This window comes from Talpa europaea (assembly GCF_964194135.1).
Source record: "Talpa europaea genome assembly, chromosome: 7".
Classification (NCBI taxonomy): Eukaryota; Metazoa; Chordata; class Mammalia; order Eulipotyphla; family Talpidae; genus Talpa; species Talpa europaea.
Genome location: NC_140074.1, coordinates 33,542,914 through 33,565,751, shown reverse-complemented (window position 1 = coordinate 33,565,751; position 22,838 = coordinate 33,542,914). Strand labels below are relative to the sequence as shown.

Sequence of the window (22,838 nt, the reverse complement as noted above, 5' to 3'; positions counted from 1 at the left end):
TAAAATTTAATGGGGTGAGCCATTAGGAAAATGTATAAGGCTGGGGTGGAGGGCATGGAGGACACAATAAAAAAAATTTGAAAAATACTAAGATGTGAAATATAGCCTCACATGGAGGCCTATTGTGAGTGAAAATCGGCTTGGTTGGCTACCTGAGAACCAAACCACCCTGTACTGGAGGTTTCTAAGGAGACTCCCTGATGAGTTTCTGGTCTCTGACACAGTGGATCTTTGAAATGGGCTCACTTTGTAACATGTAGACTATCTGAAAAAAGTGCAACTTTTTCTGTCTTATAGACAGCATTGAGTGAGAAATTCCTACAGTACTTTATTTAATGTGCTGTGAAGATCCAGAGAACAATAAGCTTCAGGCCTTAGAACAATATAGTCAGTGGCGATGGAAATATATACCAGAAGGAAAAGGGCTATCCTCTTCCTCTCTCCTGCCTTGTGCTGGCAAGGTAACAAGGTTGTACTGAATTTTCTAATGGGATTGCATTTGAGTTTGTTTTTTCAGCATTACTGAGCATCCACTGTATGCTGGACACTCTGGTAAGGTCTAGAAATTGTGCTGTCTAATATAGCAACCATTCCCCACATGTGGCTATTGAAAATAAGATTATTTAAAATTAATCAAAATTGAGATTAATTGAACAAAGTTAAAATTCAATTTCTCAGTCACACTTGCCACATATCAAGTGCTCACTAGCCACCACCACAGGTAGCTTGTTGCCACTCCATGGACAGTACAGCAGAGACCATTTCCATCATCACAGAAATCCTTTTGGGTGGTACAGACAAGGATTCTGTAGTGCCTAGATAGTGCTCATATGACACAGGGTTAGGAATATGGTTTTTAGGGTCAAACCTGGGTTGGGATTCCAGCTCCACTACTCACTGGCTTACTACTCACTCACATGTTACTTGGCCTGTTTGAGCCATAGCTTTCGCCTCTGTAAAGTGGGGACACTAATGCCTACCTCGTGGGATTATAGTGAAAAAAGTGATGATACACTTAACATGTTGACATTCTCAATACAGTGTTCGTTGTCATCATTTTTATTATAATTTTCATCATCATTGTTATTACTGCCAGCTGGAAGGTTTAGACCATTGAGACACGTATTTTATATTCATGTTAAGTTCAGTAATGTTCCTATTATAGAGGTTTCCTAAAGCTACACTGTTGCCCTGAATGTATTCCCTCTCTCTTTGGCAGTCAACCCCCACCCCCATCACATTATTTATCATCCAAGAGCTTGGATTTGGGAACCAGATCTTCCCCCAATCCGTGATAGCTAGAGAGGTGGAGGTGTAACTCCAGAGATGTGGAGAATTATGACCATTGACTTGAATAAATTTTAAGATATCCAGAGGAAATGTAGAACTGAGGTAGCTTTGAGGAATGGGAAACAACCTCTTTCTGAAAATAACTCCTATATAAGATAGTTCTTTCATCTCTGGTGGAGAGGAGTTGGCTGACTGCTTTGGGGATGTATTTGTATAAGGTAGTTCCACCAAGAATCTCAGCATTATGAAGCCTTTTATTGCCAGCTGAATCCTGGAATAGAAGCAGAGGCACCCACCCATAGCCCAATCATTAACACAAATTAAGATATATTAACATATGCTGGAAACAATTACCCACGTAGATTCAATTTGTTTCGCTGCCTGCAGAAAATCCTCGAGAGGGCACAAAACACAGACCCAAAAACAGTTCTGCAGCTACCCTGTGAACCTGTCACTTGTCACCACCTAAGGCCTGGGAGCCACATAAATTGGACATCTACCAAAGGACAATTTATCTGAAAACACAGCCTCTCTTAGATCAGGATTACAGGTGCTTATACATGTTGCTTGGAGCTCTGTATAATTGGTGATTTTCTTGCCTTTTTTTTTTAAAGCTACTGTTATTGTTATTATAACTATTATTATTTATCAAAGCAGCGTACAGAGCTCTAAAATGAAATAGGTTTGTTTTATAATCACATAATTATGTAGCACTCATATATTTGCATTATTGTCTGCTTTTTTTCCCTAAGAGACCAAAACTAAATATGAGATAGTTTATTCATTTCTGATTGGTGGTCTTCAGTGTCTCTTAATTTTTTGTTGTTTTGTTGTTGTTTCTTGAAGAAATGGCTTTTTTTAAATTGTCTTGCCACTAGGAAAAGAAAGTCTTCTCTTCACACCAAACTGTTTTTCCCGAAGAAAGAGAATAGACTCTGTCATCAAGGTTATTCTAGGGCCTCCCCGGTGGTGCAGCGGTTGAGCGCTGGGTTGCGAAGCTGCCCGGCAGCCTCTGCAGCACCGGTTCGATCCCCGGTTACCAGAGGAGCGACCCACATGGTGCACAGACCTCTCCTGCCACCCGCTGCTCCCCTCAGCAGTGTACTTCAGTCCTTCTGCCTGCTCTGCTCCCTGCTCTGGCTCTGGTGAATTCTCTCACCCTCCCGCGCTTCTGACTGTATCCAGTGCTTGTATAAAATAAATAAAGAAATCTTAAAAAAAAAAAAAAAAAGGTTATTCTAGGATCTGACTGTTGCAATATGCCTATCAAATGGTAATTGCACAATCTTGTCCCGGAGGTTGGTGAATGGGCTCTTAACAACACCCTGGTTTAGCCAGACTCCTTTTCTCTAAATATTAACTTCCAAAGGAGCAATCAGCAGCGAGAGAAATCATGTGTTTAGAATGAGAAATGACTTGTTCTGTCATCATCATGATGATAGCTTTCTTAAAGGTTTTTCCTGTACATCAAATATGTATGATTATATGTGAGACGCATAATCCCCCAGTTATTTAAAAAAAAAAATGGATAGGTCTTTTAGAATGTGAGGAGTGAATATAAAAGCTACTTGTGCATGCTGGTAGCTTTCATGGGGGTTCTACATAGGGTTGCCCCATGACAACTTACTTCTTCATTTTCCTACTACCAAGTACTTGGGATTTTGCAGTTATAGGAAACTCATGCATGTTGAAGACAATAAATCACTTTCTATTTGATTTAAAATGTGATTTTCATTTTGGAAATCAGGCAGGTCTGAAACCTTCAAAGGACAGCTTGCCGAAATATGGTTTGGTTGCTTCTCCACTTGCTCCATGTCCCACATAGAAACAGTACAGGTAGAGAGATGCACTCCATTTATGTGAGCATCTTTGATGGAGAACAAAGGTTTCTTGTAAGAGAGATGTATGCCTTCCACCTCTTCAGCTGTCCTTGGCATTCAAGTCAGCACTTTGAAGTTCAAACAGTATTCAGTCATTTTGTTGGCAGCCAAAGATTACTTCAAACTAGATCTAATACTGTGACTCTAAGTCTGTTAAATTATCTGTGCCCACAGAAATTTTTACTTGTTTTTAATTTCTTTGAGACATAAATTTTAAGGTATCTCACAATGTTAAGTTATCTTCAGAGTGACTCTGTAGCAGTAAGAAATCTGTAGTTTATAATACAGCATTAAAAAGAGAGAGGATAAAGAACTATAAAATTACCTCAACTACATTTACAAAAAAAAAAAATCAAGAAAAATTTTTACCAGAATATTAACTATGGCTGAAGAGATAAAGTGATATTTTTCATCTTTATATTTTTTCTTTTTTTTACATAATAAAGATGAACATGCATTACATTTATAATCACACATAAGGGTTATCTTTTTAGTTGATTCTGAGCTTCCTGACAGGAAAGGCAGAAAGGAAAACAATCCTGAGTTAGAGGATTTTTCTTTATATGATGAAAGGACTGTCTCACTTCTTCAAGATAAATTTCTCCTGGATACTGAATTCCATAAGGTGTTTATCATGAAGGCTGTCAAGTGATGTAATGTACGAACTTAATAACGTTCATAAGGAAGTCACATAGTAGAAGTCCTGCTGACTGTGTCTCCTGACCACCTCCTAGCCAGGAGCCAAAGGTGTTGGCTGCTGGCTGAGGCAGTGGGATTTAGCCAGAGGGGAATTTGTGCTTCCTGGCTTCTGCTTCTCCATTCTGTGTCAGGAATCTCGAGCTGCTGCTTTTGCCCACCGCATCTTATCCAAACAAAATATATGAGATAGACTGAGTAAAAGCAGAGAATAGTTCTCTTTATCCCACACCTTGATGATTGAATGCCAGCAGTACTGGAAATCAAACTCTGACAAATTAATGTAATTTGACTTCTCTTTCAGGTGTTGCTGCACTGGATTCCAATGTATCTGGGAAAATTGGTCTGCGTGCTGTTGTATATTATTTCTGTACCACTGTCATTGCTGTAATTCTAGGTAATATTTATTTTTGAATCCTTATCCTTCTGTGTAAATGTGACTTTTCCTTTCAAAGTAAACTTTATTAAATGCACATTTTAAAACTTTATTTTGGGGTTACATTATTGCTCCTCCATATGCTCACATATTCTACTCCCCTTCCAACAAACCACCCATAAATTTTTTTTTGAAAAACAGAAAGTAGCTTTGTCAAATTACCATGAAGCTTTTGGGCTTGCAAAGCTACACAGCACCTTTTATATGAAGACTCTAATGCTGACTGAATTTCGGCCAAGGTACTGCTTATTAATGTCTCTTAAAGTTGAGTATAGAGAATATAAAACCTCCCTAAAACAAAGCAATATCTCCCCATAAGGTTCCCAAGGGAGATACAAAGCGAGAAGTCAAGGTTATTCCTTAGCTTGCATCTCCTCCATAGCCCTGACAGGGAAGAGTAGACTATGTCCTGGCCCTTCTGTTGTCCTGTGACTCCCACCACCCGCAAAACAAGCCTATTCATCATCTTGAGGTCCCAATCTATTGGATTGGCATTTCCCCTTGGAAAAGGTGATCAAGGGCATGGACACTTGTTCTTCTTCACTTCTTTCCATCAAACAACCTCTGATTCCTTGGACAGGAATCCATTACCTCCAGAATGGCACTTTCAACAGCTTTCCATTCAAACCATTCTTCTTTACAGTAAGAGCTATCTCTCTCTGTAACTCTTCTTTGTTCTCATTCTGCCTCTAAAGAGTCAGGAGAACATTTTTCCTAACCCTAACCCTTTTTTGGGTACACAACTGTTTTTCAGATATTTAAAGGCTTGTAAAGTGAAAGGAAGATAAGACTTACTCTGTAGGACTCTCAGGAAAACAGCTAGTTTTCACCTTACAGGTGAAAACTACAAAAAGACATTTGTGAGTGCTCTCACTTGGAACATGAATCACCCTCACCCCAGCACCTACCTAGGTGATCTCATAAACTTCAAAAAAAAAAAAAAGGAAAAAGAATATCTCATCAGCAGGTGTTTCCAGAAGCAATTCTGGGATGTAGCCCCTTCTTTCTCAAAAGTGAACTTTTTCCTTCTACTTATCTGTTTACACAGAAAAGTATTTAGGACTATTGCTGAGGTCCCAGTTAATGCTCAGCATTTTGGCTGGACTTGGGGCCCCCATCCCAGTATTGCTTGGTCCCATCATGTGTAATGGTTCCAAGAAGTATGTAACAGTGGCGCCAGGTGCCCTGAGGATTCTTAATGTTCTGTGGGTGTTTTCTTTGGCCACAGGTATTGTGTTGGTGGTGAGCATCAAGCCTGGTGTCACCCAGAAAGTGTCTGATATTGACAGAATAGGCAACAGCCCTGAAGTCAGTACAGTGGATGCCATGTTAGACCTGATCAGGTAAGGGTCTTGAGAGTATGATGGTCACACAGACCCCATGCTTGGTTTAATGCTCTGCAATTGCTATCCTGAATTTTTTTAATAATGCTTGAATTATTGTGCATTTTCCTTTTGCCCTGGGCTCGGCAAATCATGCAGCCAATCTTCATGCCAGGCCATGATTCCAAGAAGGAATAGAACGAACAGGCTTGTCTGAAGTAATCAGTGCCAGAAATTGGTCAGTCAATTTAAAAAGTAGCAACAAAAGCAGAGAGTCATAAAAAAAAATGATGCAGATAGTATTACATATTTTGTTTTCACTTAAAATTTAAATATACTTATTTTCCAGTTTTTTTAATGTAGACCAAGGTCTTCAAGCGTGTCAGTTGATTATAATTTCATATTTTTGTTGCATGTGCTGCCCTTATGAATGAATCATTTGTAATTTCCAACTTCGTTTCTGTTAATCAATGCAACAAACCTTTAGAAGTTGCAAAGAATTCTGAAGACCAAATCCATCCCATTTTTCTATTTCTGTAATCTTCCCATATCTAATTTAACCACAAAAATTTTAGTTGCCTTGGTTGAGTTTCCAGCATTCAGCTAAGTTTTTATAGAAACCACACTTTCCTTTTCACACCCATATTTCATTGATTTACATAACGGCTAATGCTAATTTGCAATTGGCATAGAAACTGTGAGAACAAATACAGTGGACTCTTGGCAAGCAAACATGCTAATTAATAAAACAGAAATACGCAGAATATGAAAGAAATCTCTTAACTGTGAGTTTCTACCTGACAGGGCAAGGTTTCACCAAGGACAGCAAGCTTATCGTTTACTCAGTGACTCATTTAAGTAATGGTCGATGAGGAGAGCTTTCTATACCTGTTTGATGCTCAATTGGAAAAATAAATCTTAATAGGAGGAAGTATTATGAAAAGGAGAGGCCAGATGAGAAACCAGAGTACTGATTTTATATTGTACTGATTTCTACCAATGTATTAGCTATGACCACAAAAAAGAAACCTTTTGCCTTAATACTGCTTTTCATTTCTCCAACAGGAATATGTTCCCTGAGAACCTTGTCCAAGCCTGTTTTCAGCAGGTAATGACATTTGCCCTCAAGTGGCTCCTTTCTTCCCACTGTTAATTAAATTTCCCCCTTCTGGTGTGATCCAAGAAATGAAATTAGTCCATCAAAACTGGAAGCAGGAAACATGCCTGTGAACAGGGGAATTTCAGGAGACTCTGTCCTTCTCCCTTGTCTTCCCAGCCTCAGGGAACTGCATGTCATTGCTGACCCTGCTCACTTTTCCATTGTGCTAATTCAGATGGAGGGCTCAAATAGAGCAAGCCAGACACCTGCTAAACCATGAGTGCTTTAAAATGTGGCCTAGTACCTGTTGTGGAGAACCACCTTATATTTGTAAAGATACTTAGGCCCTCTGTAGATGTAATGCAGTGAAAAGGTAGCCCTCTACTCCTCATTCATTTGCCTTTCACATGGGAAATCAGTATTTCACCTCTATAGATGGTTAGTATTCCTGCTATTAGGCCTTTTCCTTGATCATTCCATTCTCATTGCTGATACTCTACAGAGCCAACATAACCCAGTCATGATTTCCTCTAGAAGAGTTCAGTAATCTCTTCACTCCATTTCCTTCAAGGCTTTCTCTCTTGTTTATCTATCACTTTAAGTCACAGCTGAGCCTAATACAAACTGCAGTATTCATTTACATAAATTACATGAACAGAGACCTCTGTGTACAGCGACAAAAATGGCAATTAAATTGCTCCCTGCCAACCTCCACGAGGCACAGAATCACCTCTATTTCAGAGGTGCCTTTGCAGTTTAGCCACAGTAGTCATTTGTAAGGCTCTTGGTGTTGGCAGAATCTTGTAGGAGTCACATTTATGCCCATGTAACAGTATACTAGCTCCTTCTTAAACCTCTATGCTAAAACTTGGGGAATTTAACAGAAATCTCACTCACAGAATAGCCATAAAGTGACTGTTGATTTTGGGACAAACACGTAGTTCTTCATGTTTATTAAAGTCATGGTGACTACATTCATCAAAGTGATTAAAATAATAAATGAATAAATAAATAGAAACAAAAATGATTAACAGGATTCCTGTAGAGTCCTTTGTTATAGCACCTACAAATAAAACCTATAATTTCTTTTATATTAGTGCCCCCATTAACTCTCCCTTTATTATGAAAGTGAGAGAAATATTCTGATATGAATGGTTCTTGTGGGAATCAAGGGTTTGGATTTCTTAATTCCACTTTTGCTTCCAAGGCCTCATGGGTCATACTATCAAAAACTGGAGCTAACTGAGCTGTTGGAGGGTGAACCCTTCAGCAGCAATTATTTGGACAAAGTAGCATATTTCTGTGGTTGAGCCTTACAAGCTTAAAAACCTCATTTTTGTTTCTTTGTCCTTTTTCCTCCAACATGCAGTACAAAACCAAGCGTGAAGAAGTGCAGCCTCCCAGTGAGCCGGAGACAAACATTACAGAAGCACCGATCACAGCCATCATGACAACTGCAGTTTCCAAGGTACCTCTCCCTTCCTTATCACTTGCTCGGCCTTCCCCCTTCAGCAGAGCTGAGTCCTAAGTGAGCAAGAGGTGGAAATACAGTTGATCACCATTATTCACAGATTCCACATTTGTGAATTCACCTACTAGCTAAAATATAATTTATAATACCAAAATTAATACTCACAGCACTTTCATGGTCATTAACAGACTTACAAAGAGCAGTGAAAACTTTTAAATCATTCAGTGCACATGCTCCCAGCAGAGGATGAATAAAGCTATGCCTTCTTTTTTCAACTCTCACACTATAACCTTGTCCTGCCACATTTTCCACATTCTTGTGCTTTTTCTTGGTGATTTCACTGTTTAAAGTGTTTTCACTGTTTAAAAACAGTGCTGAAATGCCATTGAGTGTTTCTGAGCACAGGAAGGCTGTGGTATGCTTGGAGAATATAAGTGTGTTACTCTTCATTCCGGCATGAGTTGTAGTGTGTTGGTTATAAGTTCAACATCACTCAACAGTATATGTTAAATAATGTCTTTGAACAGAAATTCACATAAGGCAAGATTTTATGCTGATAATTAACAAAAATGTTGTGGTCATTGGTTCCTAGAAACCTAATCCTTTATTTCTCTAGGAACAATGATTAAATACATTCTAATAAGCAGCTCTCCTGCCCATCTGTGACTATGCAGGTGGCTCCCTTTTCTCTCTCCTTTTCCTGATAAACCTGTTCTTTTAAAATATAAAATATATTCACTAATAAAGTGTTGGTGCCCACTTTAGAGGACATAGCTACCAAGAATAAGGAAAATGGACTGTACCACATACAGAAAAGAATGAGCCCTTTTGCCTCTATATCTCTGCCACTCCTTAGAGTTGAATTGGGCTCCTCCAGGGCCTATTCTAGCCTCATTCGGCTGTGTGAACAGAGAATGCAGACCCACAGTGGCTTCTCGTAGATTCTCTGCCCAAATGTTAACTAAGCATCCAGAGTTTTTCCAACGTTAAAAGGCCATGCCGTGTACATTATGTCACATGCGTAAGTGGGACTGGAAACAATGCTCTAGAATCAAGCACATCAATGTATCTGAAGCAGACTTATGAACATTCTTCCAAGCAAAAGAAATAGACTGTGAGTAGCCTCATCTCAGTTTAGGAAAGGTTTTGCATTAAAATCAATGTTTTTTAAGAGTTTGGGTGATTTCAGCATTGGAGAATAGACTGTGTTAGCTGGAAGTAATAGCCTCATAGTGATGTAATGGATTTCTCCTGAAGATTCTCTGTCTTTACATAGGGAAGATAGATTAAAGTGAAAATGAAATATTCAATATACTTTCAGAATTCACATTAAGTACACTATGGCTGGCTCTCTGCTTCTTCCCACCGTAACTTCTCTGACTGGCTCAGTGACTGTCCACAATTGGGCTCCTCTCTAGTTTCTCAGCTTACTTCCTGGTGGGCCCCCTATGTTCTATATTATTCAGATCTGCCTCCTCAGTTACTCCTAACTGCCTTTCCATGTAGTTCCATGAAAATGTTATGAGCATCCTCCCTGTGCCAGGCCCTACAGGGCACTGGGTTTCCAGGGCACTGAGTTTAAAAGAGTGAAAAGACAAGACAAGTGTGGCATCTGCCTTCACGGAAAGAGTGGTGACTGTTGTAATAGAGAAGACCAGGGTACTGTGTGGCCTAAAATGGGGAAGTTTAAATTTGCTTGGGGCTATAAAGGATAGTAGGAATCATCAAAGCAAGGTACAGAGGCTAGTACATAATGACTTTTGCCTTTGCTTACCATTTTTCTGGAATATGCTTTCATCTTTTGGTTTCCTACTCCTCAGACCTAGCTTTCCCTAACCTCATGGCTATCATTTCTGCCCCCAATCTTCATATGACGGCTGTGCAATTAATTATACATCATCTTTTATCTTGTCTCTCCAGCTGCATTTTAAGACTGAATGCTGTCACCAGTGCAGTTAGCACTTTCAAACTGCTCGATAAATATGGGTTTGTTTCTATTAGATCATAATTTCGAAATGACTGGTACCCCAATGACTTGTTGATGTAATTCTTTATAAACCTAGTTTGCACCACTCAAATTACATTATCTCCTTATGAAATCTGAATAAATCTCATGTTGTACCACTCAGATTAAGTTATCACTCAAGAAATCTCATGTTGTTCTTACCAAGAATAAAGCAAAGGAATGGTACATAGTTATAGGTATCTGGCTAATATTTTTTTAAAGTTGCTGAAATAAATATTGTTGGTCATCTGAGATTCAAGGCAGTACCATGTTACTGTGTTTCATTATCAGGATAAAACAGTAAAATATCCTAAAAATGTTCCCACTGGTAAATATTTTGTGTTTCTTGCATTATTATTTTTTTTTAAAGATTTATTTATTTATTTATTTATTTATTTATTTATTTATTTATTTATTTATTTATACAAGCACTGGGTACAGTCAGAAGCGCGGGAGGGTGAGAGAATTCACCAGAGCCAGAGGGGAGAGCAGAGCAGGCAGACTGATGAAATACACTGCTGAGGGGGGCAGCGGGTGGCAGGAGAGGTCTGCGCGCCATGTGGGACCCTTGCCCGGCGGCCGGGGATCGAACCAGCACTGTAGAGGCTGTGGGCAGCTTCGCAACCCAGCGCTCAACCGCTGCACCACTGGGGAGGCCCTGTTTCTTGCATTATTAATTCCTATCTTTTTTTTTTTATGCAGGCTGCATATGTAGCTAGTAGTTGAAATAAGTCCTGAGGAATGCCTTGATATTAAAATCCTTATTAAAATTGTAAGGCAATCCAGAATAAAAAATCTTCAAGAGATATATTCAGTATGGTCTTACTGAGAGAGAAAAAGACAAAAAGCAGTTCAAGCTTTAATGGCAGAGAGTGGGAGCAGTACAATTTGTTGGATTCGTAGGTTGTTTTTTGTTGTTGTTGTTTGTTTGTTTTTAAAGGTTTTCCTAAGATTGTTGACACTGACTGGTAGATCACAAGTTTATTATGTCTGACTATCATCTTCATTTCAGGGCCTTTATATTCTAACAAGATTATAATCATGCATCTCTATATGTTTTTGGTTTTGATCCACAGAACCAAACAAAGGATTACAAAATTGTAGGCATGTATTCAGATGGAATAAATGTCCTGGGCTTGATTGTCTTTTGCCTTGTCTTTGGACTTGTCATTGGAAAAATGGGAGAAAGAGGACAGATTCTGGTGGATTTCTTCAATGCTCTAAGTGATGCAACCATGAAAATTGTTCAAATCATTATGTGGTGAGCTACATCAGTTAATGCCATCTTGCTTTCCCTAATGACTCTCCCATCAAAACTAGAATGAAGAGATTTAGATTTCTCAACTGACTTCACCACAGAGAGGATAATCACAATAGCAAGATACTAGAGTATTAAATAATTTTATGTATTAGATGTTATCTCACTAACGAAAGTCCAGATATCAGCCATTATTTTCTACCAAAACGCCAGATCATCATATACCCAATCAGCATTCCTGTAAGAAGTAACTCTTAAAGGAATTATTTGAAGGAGCTCCTTTCCTTATTAGGCCCCTTGTAGAAGTGATATTCAGAACACAGCCAAGGTATAGCCCATCTAAATGAAATCTACCATTGGGTGAACACATCGGTGGCACACCGAAGTATCTGCCCAGTCCCTAGAGATGCCAAAAAGTCCACCTAGCCTAAAAGACCTCTGCCCACTTTTCTCATTTTGAGTTGGTTCAATGTTATTTAATCCAAAGTATACACATTGTTGACAGAAAGTGTTCAGCTATTTCTGTCATTTAATCCTGCTGAACCTCTGTTTGACCATCCATAAAACAAGATGACAAACGTCTGCACTAGATTAGGAGAAGTACAGTAAGTGCAGAGATGCATGTAACCCAACACAAAGCATGTAATTACTGCTTCACAAACAGATGTTACTACCAATTCTTACTAATCGTATTGCTCTGTTTCTGCTACTACTACCTGGGGAACAGATGACCATGGCTAAAAAGAGCCTATGTGACATATTTGGAGGGGCAAGCTTGCAGATGTGGCAATCTGCAGAGTGGAATATGCACCAGTTTAACCATGTGTTCTCTCCAAGTTTGCCTTATTGTGGTCACTTAAGGCTAGAACTTAAGGTGCACACAGGTGCTGAAACCTCGAGCCAGCATGGTCCAACAGGACCTGAACCTAAGACCTTAGCTTCATTGTGTGCCCTGTACTCTTCCCAGCTGAGTGCACTCACCAAGCTGAGGGTGCATGTCTGACTCGTTTCTTCCCCACCAAGCCCACCCTGAGAAAACCCCTGATGATGGAAGCATGTCTTTTTTGTTTTTGTTTTAGTTACATGCCACTCGGCATCTTGTTCCTGATTGCCGGGAAGATCATAGAAGTTGAAGACTGGGAAATATTCCGTAAGCTAGGCCTTTACATGGCCACCGTCATCAGTGGGTATGTTAGACTTGAGAGAAGAAACAGAAATTTCATTTGAGCCAATGGATTGCTGCTGAAAGACTAAGTTTCAGTTGGTTAAAATCGACTTCTCTCCCACATATAGGGAAAGATGGGGTTTAGAGATAAGAGAGCAAGCGGGAGGTGCCCTTTACCAGCTGCACTGGAGGTGGATCACACTGTGCTAATTGCCATATCTTGGTAGAACAGTCTAGACCAGCCTTTGCTGCCACCTTTTATTGAATTTTAAAATGTTTTCTTACAAGAGCAAAACCCACTGGTAGCCGGTCTTGGCTATCTCTCTTGGCTACTTCCTTAATGATGGAATCTAACAAAACAAGTAAGAATAGCCCCCTGCCCCATGTACCTTGAGCCTGAAAAAAATTAGACAGGACCTCCATGAAATCAGACTAGAGTAAATGGCAACAAGGAAGGCTGGTTGTCCCAACCCTTATAGTGGTGCTGGTAACCACTGCCATGCCCCAAGTGTCAGAAAGTATGCTGGGAAAATCCTCAAGAAGGAATTGTGTAAAACAGGGAGGCAGTAGGATACCAGTTGTTTGCATAATTATTAGAGCCCAGTTACTGGTTCCTTGAGGGGAGATATGGTAGGATAGATTATGATTGATGCCTCTAGACATAGTTAGGGGCAAGGTATATCACATGCTCTAAGAAATACGAACTAAGGGAATGAGTAAACATTGTCAGTTTGACTCCTGCAGGTCAGTGCCCCCAAACACCTAACTGGAGCAATCAATTCATCTATTGGAACTCGATTAAACTGGGAGCTTACATTAAACAGCATTTGGCTTTTAATCTCGTTAACTAAAATCCACCTCTGCTGGCCAGTGGAGAAGGATCTCTGTTTTCAATGACCATTTCTTATTATTTCAGCTTTGAAAAATGATCTGTTAACTCTTAAGTTGTCCCTTACACACTCATGTCGTCTGCTGAATCAGTCTCATTTCTTAACTCCCCTACTTTGTGTAGCCTGTATATTTCCATATGAAACAAGAAATAGTTTTAGAAGATAGGAATAGCAAAGAAAAGAGTGCATCCTGAAGCATGACTGTGACTTTCTCTTTCCTGCAACCCCAACTTCCCTCCTAGACAGTGGGTGCCATCTAGCAAGACAGCAGCAAGATCTGGACTTCTAGAGGGCTAAGTATAGGGCTATAATAGGTGTGTATGAGCAGAAGAGTTAGCTCAAACTGGAAAGGTGAGGGAAAGCTTCCCAGAGAAGGGAGAAGTTTCATTGAATCTTTTTTTGTAATTTTATTTTTATATTCCCCATACAATTGCAACCCCCTTATTTTGACCTCAATCCCCCCTTTCCCCGCCCCCCACCCCCCCATAGTGTGTCTCTGGTTCATAGTTGTTTGTTGATTTTGATTTTTTCTTTCTTATAGTTATTCTCATTGAATCTTAAAGAGGAAGAATTCAGCACAAAGGAAGTGAAACAGTTTAGCTTAGTGAGCATGAATAGCACTTGCAGGGCTTGGCAGCATGACCTGACTATTCTGTGAGCTCTGAAATGTGTATTCAGCTCTTGACCTTGCTGCTAACTTGGACTTCATTTGCTGAGTGAACTCATATATCCTCATACATGGAATGGGGACATATATTCCAGCCCTGTATCTCATTTTCTTATTGGGTCTTTGTGAAAATTGAATGTTGTGAATAAAAAAGCTTTGAAAAGGTGATATCATGGATGAATCTGTTTCCCTCTCATTTACAGGCTTGCAATACACTCCATTGTAATTCTCCCCCTGATATATTTCATAGTCGTACGAAAGAACCCTTTCCGATTTGCCATGGGAATGGCCCAAGCTCTCCTGACAGCTCTGATGATATCCTCCAGGTAAAGAAAAGAGGGGTGTCTGGAAGAAATCTCTGACCCAAGAGATTTTCACCTCACTTGATAAAGCACTGGCTGCAACTTGTGGTTGTGTGGCTGCCTCTAATTTGAGAAATGGCCTCCATATTTTCTACCCATGTCCTTGAACATATTTCTTCACTTTGTTCAACATGTCCTACCCTCTTGAAATGGCCTGTAACCCATGAAGGGGTTATGATATATCTGGGAGCAATGGCAAGCAGACCATCTTCTGATTTCTGCAACTGCCAAAAATGCTAGCATGACTTTGAATCTTTGTTTAGTTTTTAAATAGCAGTATCTCTTCAGACAGGGCATGAGAACTAGGACTCATAGACCATAAGTTCTTGTCTCTTTTAATCACACAGTTCAGCAACACTGCCTATCACTTTCCGCTGTGCTGAAGAAAAGAACCACGTGGACAAGAGGATCACTAGATTTGTGTTGCCAGTTGGTGCTACAATCAACATGGATGGGACCGCCCTCTATGAAGCAGTGGCAGCTGTGTTTATTGCACAGTTGAATGACCTGGACTTGAGCATTGGGCAGATCATCACTATCAGGTGGGACATGGTGTCACACTCATTTTCATCTCTGTTACTGAAATTACTTAAGTAAAAATGATCCCATAGTGGATTGATTTTCTTGGCCTACAAAGTCGCTTCCAAGATTAAACAAACTATTTTAAAAGTAGAATTGTGGGGCCTCCCCGGTGGTGCAGCGGTTGAGCGCTGGGTTGCGAAGCTGCCCGCAGCCTCTGCAGCACTGGTTCAATCCCTGGCCACCCGGCGAGGGTCCCACATGGCGCGCAGACCTCTCCTGCTGCCCGCTGCTTCCCTCAGCAGTGTACTTTGTCAGTCTGTCTGCTCTGCTGCTCTGCTCTCCACTCTGGCTCTGGTGAATTCTCTCACCCTCCCGCGCTTCTGACTGTACCCAGTGCTTGTATAAATAAATAAATAAATCTTTAAAAAAAAAAAAAAAAAGAATTGTGGGGTATAGGATGTCTGCTTTGGGTCTAGCCAAAGGCATCACTCTGTTCTCAGTTCAGTGCACCCACCAGGGGCTATCAGTGCACCCATCAGAGTAAGTTCAAGGACTAAGAACCAGTCCCATCTTTCAAGGGTTCCCCAGTAGATAGGGGATACAGAGATACCTAAATAAAGGCTAAGTGGTATAATAAGCACTATAAAAGAGGTTTGAATGGGGACCACAGAGGGCACCAAGGAAGGAAGAGTTGGCTCTATCTAGGAAGGTGAGGAAAGGCTTCCCTGAGGATGAAAAAGTTTACATAAGTCTTAGAAGAAGAATAAGAAAATAGTAAAATATAAAAGAAGCTAAGGGCTTTTTTTGATAAAGGGGATAACATGCTCGTGATATAACCATGGCCTAGTTACAGAGTATAGATTATTATTCTCCACATCATAAAGAGTATAATATAGAGAATATAAATAAATGTGCAGGCAGGGGATCAAATCATGAAAGACCTTGTATGGGGAGCCCATGGAAGGACCTTAGAAATCTTTCATATTATCAAAAGATTTGTAAAAGTAACCAGAAAGTTGGTGGATAACTGGATGGAAGGAGGAACCATAAGCTGAAAGCCCAGTTAGGTGACTATTACAGAAGTCCAGGTATTAAAGATATACATCATATACTGACAGTGGAAATGGAGAAAAGCTAATGAATTCAAGAGGCATCAGTTGGATTCATAGGTCATTCATAGGATGAACCCCAAGATTGGTGGATGGTTCTAAATTGGTGCACAGTGCTTAACAAAACCGAAGCTAGTATAAAAGAAACAAGTGTACCTGGAAGGATAAAGAGCTTATGCTTTTTCTCACACTGAATTCAGAATGCTTTTAAGATATTTATATGGAAATATACAGTGAGAATGTGGTCCTGGCAGCAGATACAGAAGTTAGGCTCAGCAGCTTAATGGTGGCCATCTAGCATGAGTCAGGAGTCAATTATTTGTGTTTGAATCAGCTTCACAGTGATTAGCTGTGACCGTGACCAAGTAACTTGAATCCTCTAAGTTTTTGTTTTCTCACCTGTAAAATGAGGATAATAAGGTATAGGGTCAGGATGAGCACAGACCAGGTTGTCTATGATCCGAGCAGAGCAAACAGGTAAAGGAGGAGTCCTGGAGCCCCTGGTGGCTTTCTCAGGCTTTTATTAAGCATTCACATGTAATGCAGCACCCAGGTACACAGCAGACAGGGTTGTGGGTTGGGGGGAGCCAGGAGACTGGCAGGCCTCCAAGCCCCCAGCAAGTCTTCACTCTGGGCTTCTCGGGCCTTCTTTCTCCCCTTCTCTCTCCTGCCTCTTTCCTGCTTCTACTTCTCTTGGCAAATATCTCAATACTGCTGCCATGGCCCACAGAAGTAAACAACATAACTTATATCAATGTAACAAAATGCAGGTGCCCCTTCAGGCGATCCTAATGGTGGAGGGCAGAAAAGCTTGAAAACCATTTACCCTACATAATGGTACTTAGATTTGCATATTAAATGTTAGAATAGTGCCTAAGCATAGTGAGCACTTAGTGAATGCTGAGAATGGATATTACCCAGGGAGAGTTCGTAGAGAAGGAAAAAAACTAAGGACCGATGCCTGGAAAATCCTAATATTGATGGCAAGCAGGGAAGAGGGCATCCAGGAGATAATGAGAAGGAACAGAAAGAGAGGAAACCTAGAGAAGAGAGATTTTCTAGGATGAAATAAATGGTCAATGGACTCAGATATTGCAAAAAATTCTAGTCAAATGAAGACTAAATTTGTCAACTCAAGTAAATGGTGAAAATGTCATTACAGTATTTTGCCAGAGTTGTTTCTCTGGAATAGCACTATTTAATATGGTAACCAATAGAGCTGGTGGCTACCACATCAGATAGAGAAGACAAAGAAGGTTCCATCATTGTAGAAATAGATTCTGTCAGTGTAGGTTCTATCACTGAAAGTAGAAAGTTCTGCTGGACAATGTTGCTTTGAAGTCATGGATTGAATCTAGCCTTTCCAAGTTAACTCACTCACACATCCCCAGCACTTGGAATGGGCATAAATTCTAGGCATAAAGTAAGCTCTAACAGTGTTCTAGTTCAGTACATTGTTAAATCTTCCCCAACCATAGAAGATAAAGTATTTATTGCATTTGCTTAAAATTGACCAAAGACACACGCAGAATACACCATTTGATATATCGGCTGAAAAACTATACTGATGCTGCATAATCTATAAAAAGTGTTTGGTGGCTTAAAGAAACCCATGCCAAAAATGCTGGAGTCAAGGTGATAGTTTGAACAGCAGCAAGTTAAAACTGAAACCTTGAATCATGTCTGAGGAAGCTTCTGCTCCACAACCACCACTTGGTTACAGCAGTTATGGCCACACTTCCCTGTGTCTTTTCCTAACCTCCCTCACCCCAGCCTGTCTGCACTGAACTGATTTCAAGGAGTGATTGTATGAGGTGTCAGCTCTTTCAGGTATTTGCAGCCTGTGATGAATTCCTTCCTCTGTGTCATTCATGGGTTTCTAGATCTTTCTTTTCCCTTTAAATCTGACTACTAGAGGAATAGACTTTGGGCCTAGAGTCTAAATAATCAAGTCACATAAAAACCTCTCTTCCTGCTCTGGTGTATTCTTAAATCAGATTTGCTGGTAACTTCTGGCCCAGGGCCAATAACAACAGGCCTAAATAATCATTCATTTACAATAAAAAAAATCCTCTCCAGCTCTACCTAGAAGAGAATGAAATGATTGTATTTTAACTTTGCAAGTTACAGTTGTGCCTCATGTGGCAGATAGTTGAAGAGACTTTTGGACCCATCGTCTCTTTCTTCCTGTGGTCTCTGTGGACTAGACATTAAAGAAATACATGCACCATCTACCCCAAAACTTACCCTTTTGTGGATTTATTACATTCACTTATCTAAGGCAACACCTGATCGAAAGTGGGATAATTTTCTTATAATGGAAAATAGTAACATGATTGAAGGCCTATAAAGAGTTTAGAGGGAAAAATTAGCAGCAGTAATAATAGTTGATATGTTATAGTGGTGGTAACAGTACTTATTTTGTAGTAGTAGCAGTAGTAATTGTTATTTTGTAGTAATAATTGTAACAGTGGTAACAATAGAAGTAGAAGCAGCTGCTGCTGCTGTTGTAGAAGTAGCAGAAATGGCTTCAGTTTTTAAGCATCTGCTATATCCAGCAGCTCTCTGCCCACCTATGTTTATGCAGGTGCTTCTTTTTTCCTTTTTCCTAATGAATCTATACTTTTAAAATTAAAATAAAAATCATACAGCATTGAAATAACTTCAGTTTCTCAGTGAGTACTAAGTCAGAACAGATCTAAAGGATTGTATGGGCCTGTTAGAGGAATTGGGACAGGGCTAGAAATCTCTAATTTATTGGAAATCAGTGGCCACAGTCACTGAAGGCAACATACTTGTCAAAGAACTCTGGCCCTGTTGACTGTACCCACAATCACCATCTGCAGCACATCACTATACAGATGAATGGGCAGTAGATACATGAGGCATTATGAACCCACAGGCATACAGACTATGGATAGAACCACGATTCTTAGATAGACTATGGATAGAACAAGATTCTTCTTGTTTAAATTGGCAGCTTCTACATGTTCACCTTTCAACCTAATCACATCCCAGAAGCTTTTCTTAGCCCAAGGGTAAGGACACATCCCCAGAAAATGTGGTGGGTATCTCTTCAAGCTCATTCTCATGCGGGGACTTTTCAGGGCATGGTGAGCCCATGTCCTCCAAAATGACAGGATTTAAATAAGGGAGATATTGTGGTGAAAAAACTACACATTTCAGAGAGATAAAGTCCTTTGTGCCACATTTTATCTGCCCAAGGGGGATATTTTTAACTGTATAGTAATGAAGTTCATTTGGCTGCCTCTCCCAGATTCCAGATCTCTCTTCCCTTTGCACAAAGTGCACCCACTGGCAAAAAGGAACAGTCGGGAATAAGCACTTGGACCTTGGACTGGAGCCATAGCTATTTGTAAATTTAGTGCGGAAAAGGGCAGATCTCAGAGCAGTCTTGTGATGTCAAGAAAGTGTGTAAAACCTGCTTGACCATTGCCTCATTCCTTTTCCCTCACCTGAAATACCCTTGCCCATTCACCATTACCACTATTCCTCTACCATCCTTCAAGGCGGCATAAATTCCTGGCGTTGATTAGATATTTAGTATGGGTGGATGAATGGGTGGAAGGAGGAGGGAAGAAAGCAGGTGAAAAAGTACTTGGCACTTGTTTAGGATGAATGCACTCGTGAATGGGTAAATAAAACCTTCCATAAATAATCCAGCTGGTAAATTCTTGCTTTCCTCTGGAATCTCTCTCTTTTGCTCATTTTTTATGGCCACTTATGCAGTTCTCTCCACATCCTTGAGTTAGAATATGGCGATATATATACTCCCCTAAGATTCCCACAGCTTCTAATGAGGTGAGCTGGTGCTCAGTAGGTAACAATTTTGTGCTGGCCAATTTGGGGCACAGTAACAGCCATCAGCACTAACTATTTCTGACTGGGAGCCTTGAAGGGAGAAATGGGTATCTAACTTCTCTTGTGTACTGGTATATTTTGGCTACAGTGTCACAGCCACAGCTGCCAGCATCGGAGCTGCTGGTGTGCCCCAGGCTGGCCTGGTGACCATGGTGATCGTGCTGAGTGCTGTGGGCCTACCTGCTGAGGATGTCACCCTGATCATCGCTGTCGACTGGTTCCTGTAAGTTGGAATAAATGCGCTGTCTCAGCCGGATGGGAAGGCAGGCTTCCACGCAGAATCCGCAGTCAATCATCATTCTCTCCACAGATTGCCTAATGAGCCATCTGTTGCTGCTTTCATTTCCCTCTGACCAGGCCATCTGATAACATGTTTAAAAATTAACTCCTCATAACTTTGAGCAGTGACTTTAATAAGCCACTGATCTCGATTAACTCATTATATCTGATAATGCTCAAGGTTAGGAGATGGGTTTGAGATGAGATAAACATAAAACAATAAAAGTGATGAAATATAAAACAAAGCAAAGCCCCAGACTTTCCAAACCTCATTGGCTTCTCCAGCCTATCCCAAGCCCAGGTCAGCATCAAAGGTTCAAAGACACCTGGTTCAAAATCAGCCTCTCTTCCCCCAAAATCTTCAGAAATCTTAGGGGCAGTGGTATCTTACTGTTTGAACTTGAGTAAGTTCTTTAATCTCTATGAGTCCCAGTTGCTTTATCTGTGAGATGGGAAAGATTCCGTCTATCTTATTGTGTTAGTTACAGACTGAGTGAGCTAATATGAAAGGAGTATCTATTGACAGAATCATGTCAGGCAGTATGTGCTCATAAAATGACCTTGTAATGATTACAATGAGTTGGACCATTCAGGCCTCAACCATCAACTCTATTTCTCCTCTGTCTCTGTTCTGTCTCTGTCTCACATGCACACACGCATACATGTGCACAGTTAAGAAATACAGCGGGCCATCTGGGTGAGAACAAGCCTGGTTCCCAGCTTTCTCCTTGATACCTACTTTGTGCATCGGCCTTCCAGCATTTCAGTCTGGCTCTGTCCCCAGGCCATCAAGGTTAAGTGTAGTTCCATACTGATCCTTCATTCAGAAGGAGCTTAGGCTTACTGGGGAGTACAGTGCTATGTAGCTTGCAAATGACAGCTGAGGTGGTGAAGCATCAAATCTTTGCGTTTTATGATATGGTCACATGCCAGAAGACAAACTCCTGCATAGCTTCCTGGGAAACTGTACCATGTGGGACCCCCTTAGCAGTTGCTACTTTTACAAAGCCCTACTGAGGGCCTTGCAAGATAACCTATCATTGAGGCCAGTGCTTTGATATTTCTTTCTAGGGTAATGGTAGATTTGCACTTCTTTCCTTGATCCTTCCTGGAACTAGTAAACTTCCAGTCTGATCCATGACAGACTAGTTGGTCTATAGCAGGGTCTATTTCCATTCATGGCCTTATTCTAAGTAGAAGAAGAGTATTCAGAATGGACATATATAACCATTTTTAATCTTTTCTGACCTACGGTTGCAGTTTTCACAAGAATACTCATGTACAAGCTCCTACCTTCTACCAATGTCCTTGTATCAAAAAGGATTCTCCCCTCCCTAGTAGTCCTTCCCTACAAGTCTTGCTGCTGCTTGTCTCTTCACCATGGTGCCTAGGAGTTAAAGTTGGCTAAGGGTGCCTCTAAGGTCCAGGGCTGACCTAAGTTTCCTGGCTCTGTGCTCTGCAGCATCCCTGCTGGCTTATTCATAGAATGATCTAGTGTGATAAAGAAACAAGTATGCCAGGAGCACAAGAACACACGGGACGATTTGCATGTGTACACACATTCCTGCTTGGCACGAACTCAACTCACAAAACGCCCATGTTCTCTCTTAGCCAAGAAAGAACCTAGAAATGCCCAAATGACAGAGATTAAGGGTTAAAGACTTACTGAATTCTGACCCTTCTTCAACTCTCCAAATATAGGTGTAAAGAGTTTATTCTTTGGGTAGAGATAAAGAATCTTAAGGAGATTGGCACTGGATTTAGAGGAGTCATTGTGACTTATTGGGAGCACAGGCCCAAAGGAACCTCTTTGTTCACTCTGTGCCTTCACCAACCACTGCTGCCCCAGGTCTGTGAGGAGAGGAGCCTCTGGTCAGCTATGTGTGAGGACATCCAATTCCTGCATTTGCGCAATTCATAAGTGAACATCTCAGGTCCTCGCCTCTCTCCAATAGAGAAAGAAAATAGAATCTGGTCCTTCTGTCTGATTCATTCTGTCTTTCTCAGGGACCGGTTCCGGACCATGGTGAATGTCCTTGGTGATGCATATGGTACAGGCATTGTGGAGAAGCTCTCTAAGAAGGAACTGGAGCAGATGGATGTTTCATCTGAAGTCAACATTGTGAACCCCTTTGCCTTGGAATCCACAATACTCGATAATGAAGACTCAGACACCAAGAAGTCCTATGTCAATGGAGGCTTTGCTGTAGACAAGTCTGACACCATCTCATTCACCCAGACCTCACAGTTCTAGAGCCCCTGGCTTCCAATGACTGGGAATGAGGAAAGACATCTTCATGAAAGTCATCTCTTAGAAAATTCAAATTATAATTGAGGAAAAGAAAACACTATTGGCCAATTGTACATTTGATTTGATACACGGACCTCCAGATTACTTTCTATATTTGGATTCACAGCTTTTGTTCTCTGGGTTCTGGGATTTGGGGGTAGTAGGTAAGAGGAAATGAAATTGATAAAAAGAAAAACTGTATTATCTGGAATTTG

At 40.6% G+C, this 22,838-nt stretch overlaps 1 protein-coding gene across 1 annotated transcript in view; it reads left to right on the top strand.

Moving 5' to 3' along the window:
• SLC1A1 (solute carrier family 1 member 1) overlaps positions 1 to 22,587 on the top strand; it is a gene marked incomplete at both ends in the record, with an annotated part of 70,243 nt that extends 47,656 nt beyond the window's left edge. The window contains 10 exons of the mRNA XM_084239198.1: positions 4,171 to 4,263; positions 5,531 to 5,645; positions 6,690 to 6,732; positions 8,093 to 8,191; positions 11,276 to 11,460; positions 12,537 to 12,644; positions 14,383 to 14,505; positions 14,889 to 15,083; positions 20,143 to 20,277; positions 22,341 to 22,587. Coding sequence (XP_084095324.1) covers positions 4,171 to 4,263; positions 5,531 to 5,645; positions 6,690 to 6,732; positions 8,093 to 8,191; positions 11,276 to 11,460; positions 12,537 to 12,644; positions 14,383 to 14,505; positions 14,889 to 15,083; positions 20,143 to 20,277; positions 22,341 to 22,587 — 1,343 coding nt within the window. The remainder of the gene's footprint in view (positions 1 to 4,170; positions 4,264 to 5,530; positions 5,646 to 6,689; positions 6,733 to 8,092; positions 8,192 to 11,275; positions 11,461 to 12,536; positions 12,645 to 14,382; positions 14,506 to 14,888; positions 15,084 to 20,142; positions 20,278 to 22,340) is intronic.
• Between the last annotated feature and the right edge of the window lie 251 nt (positions 22,588 to 22,838).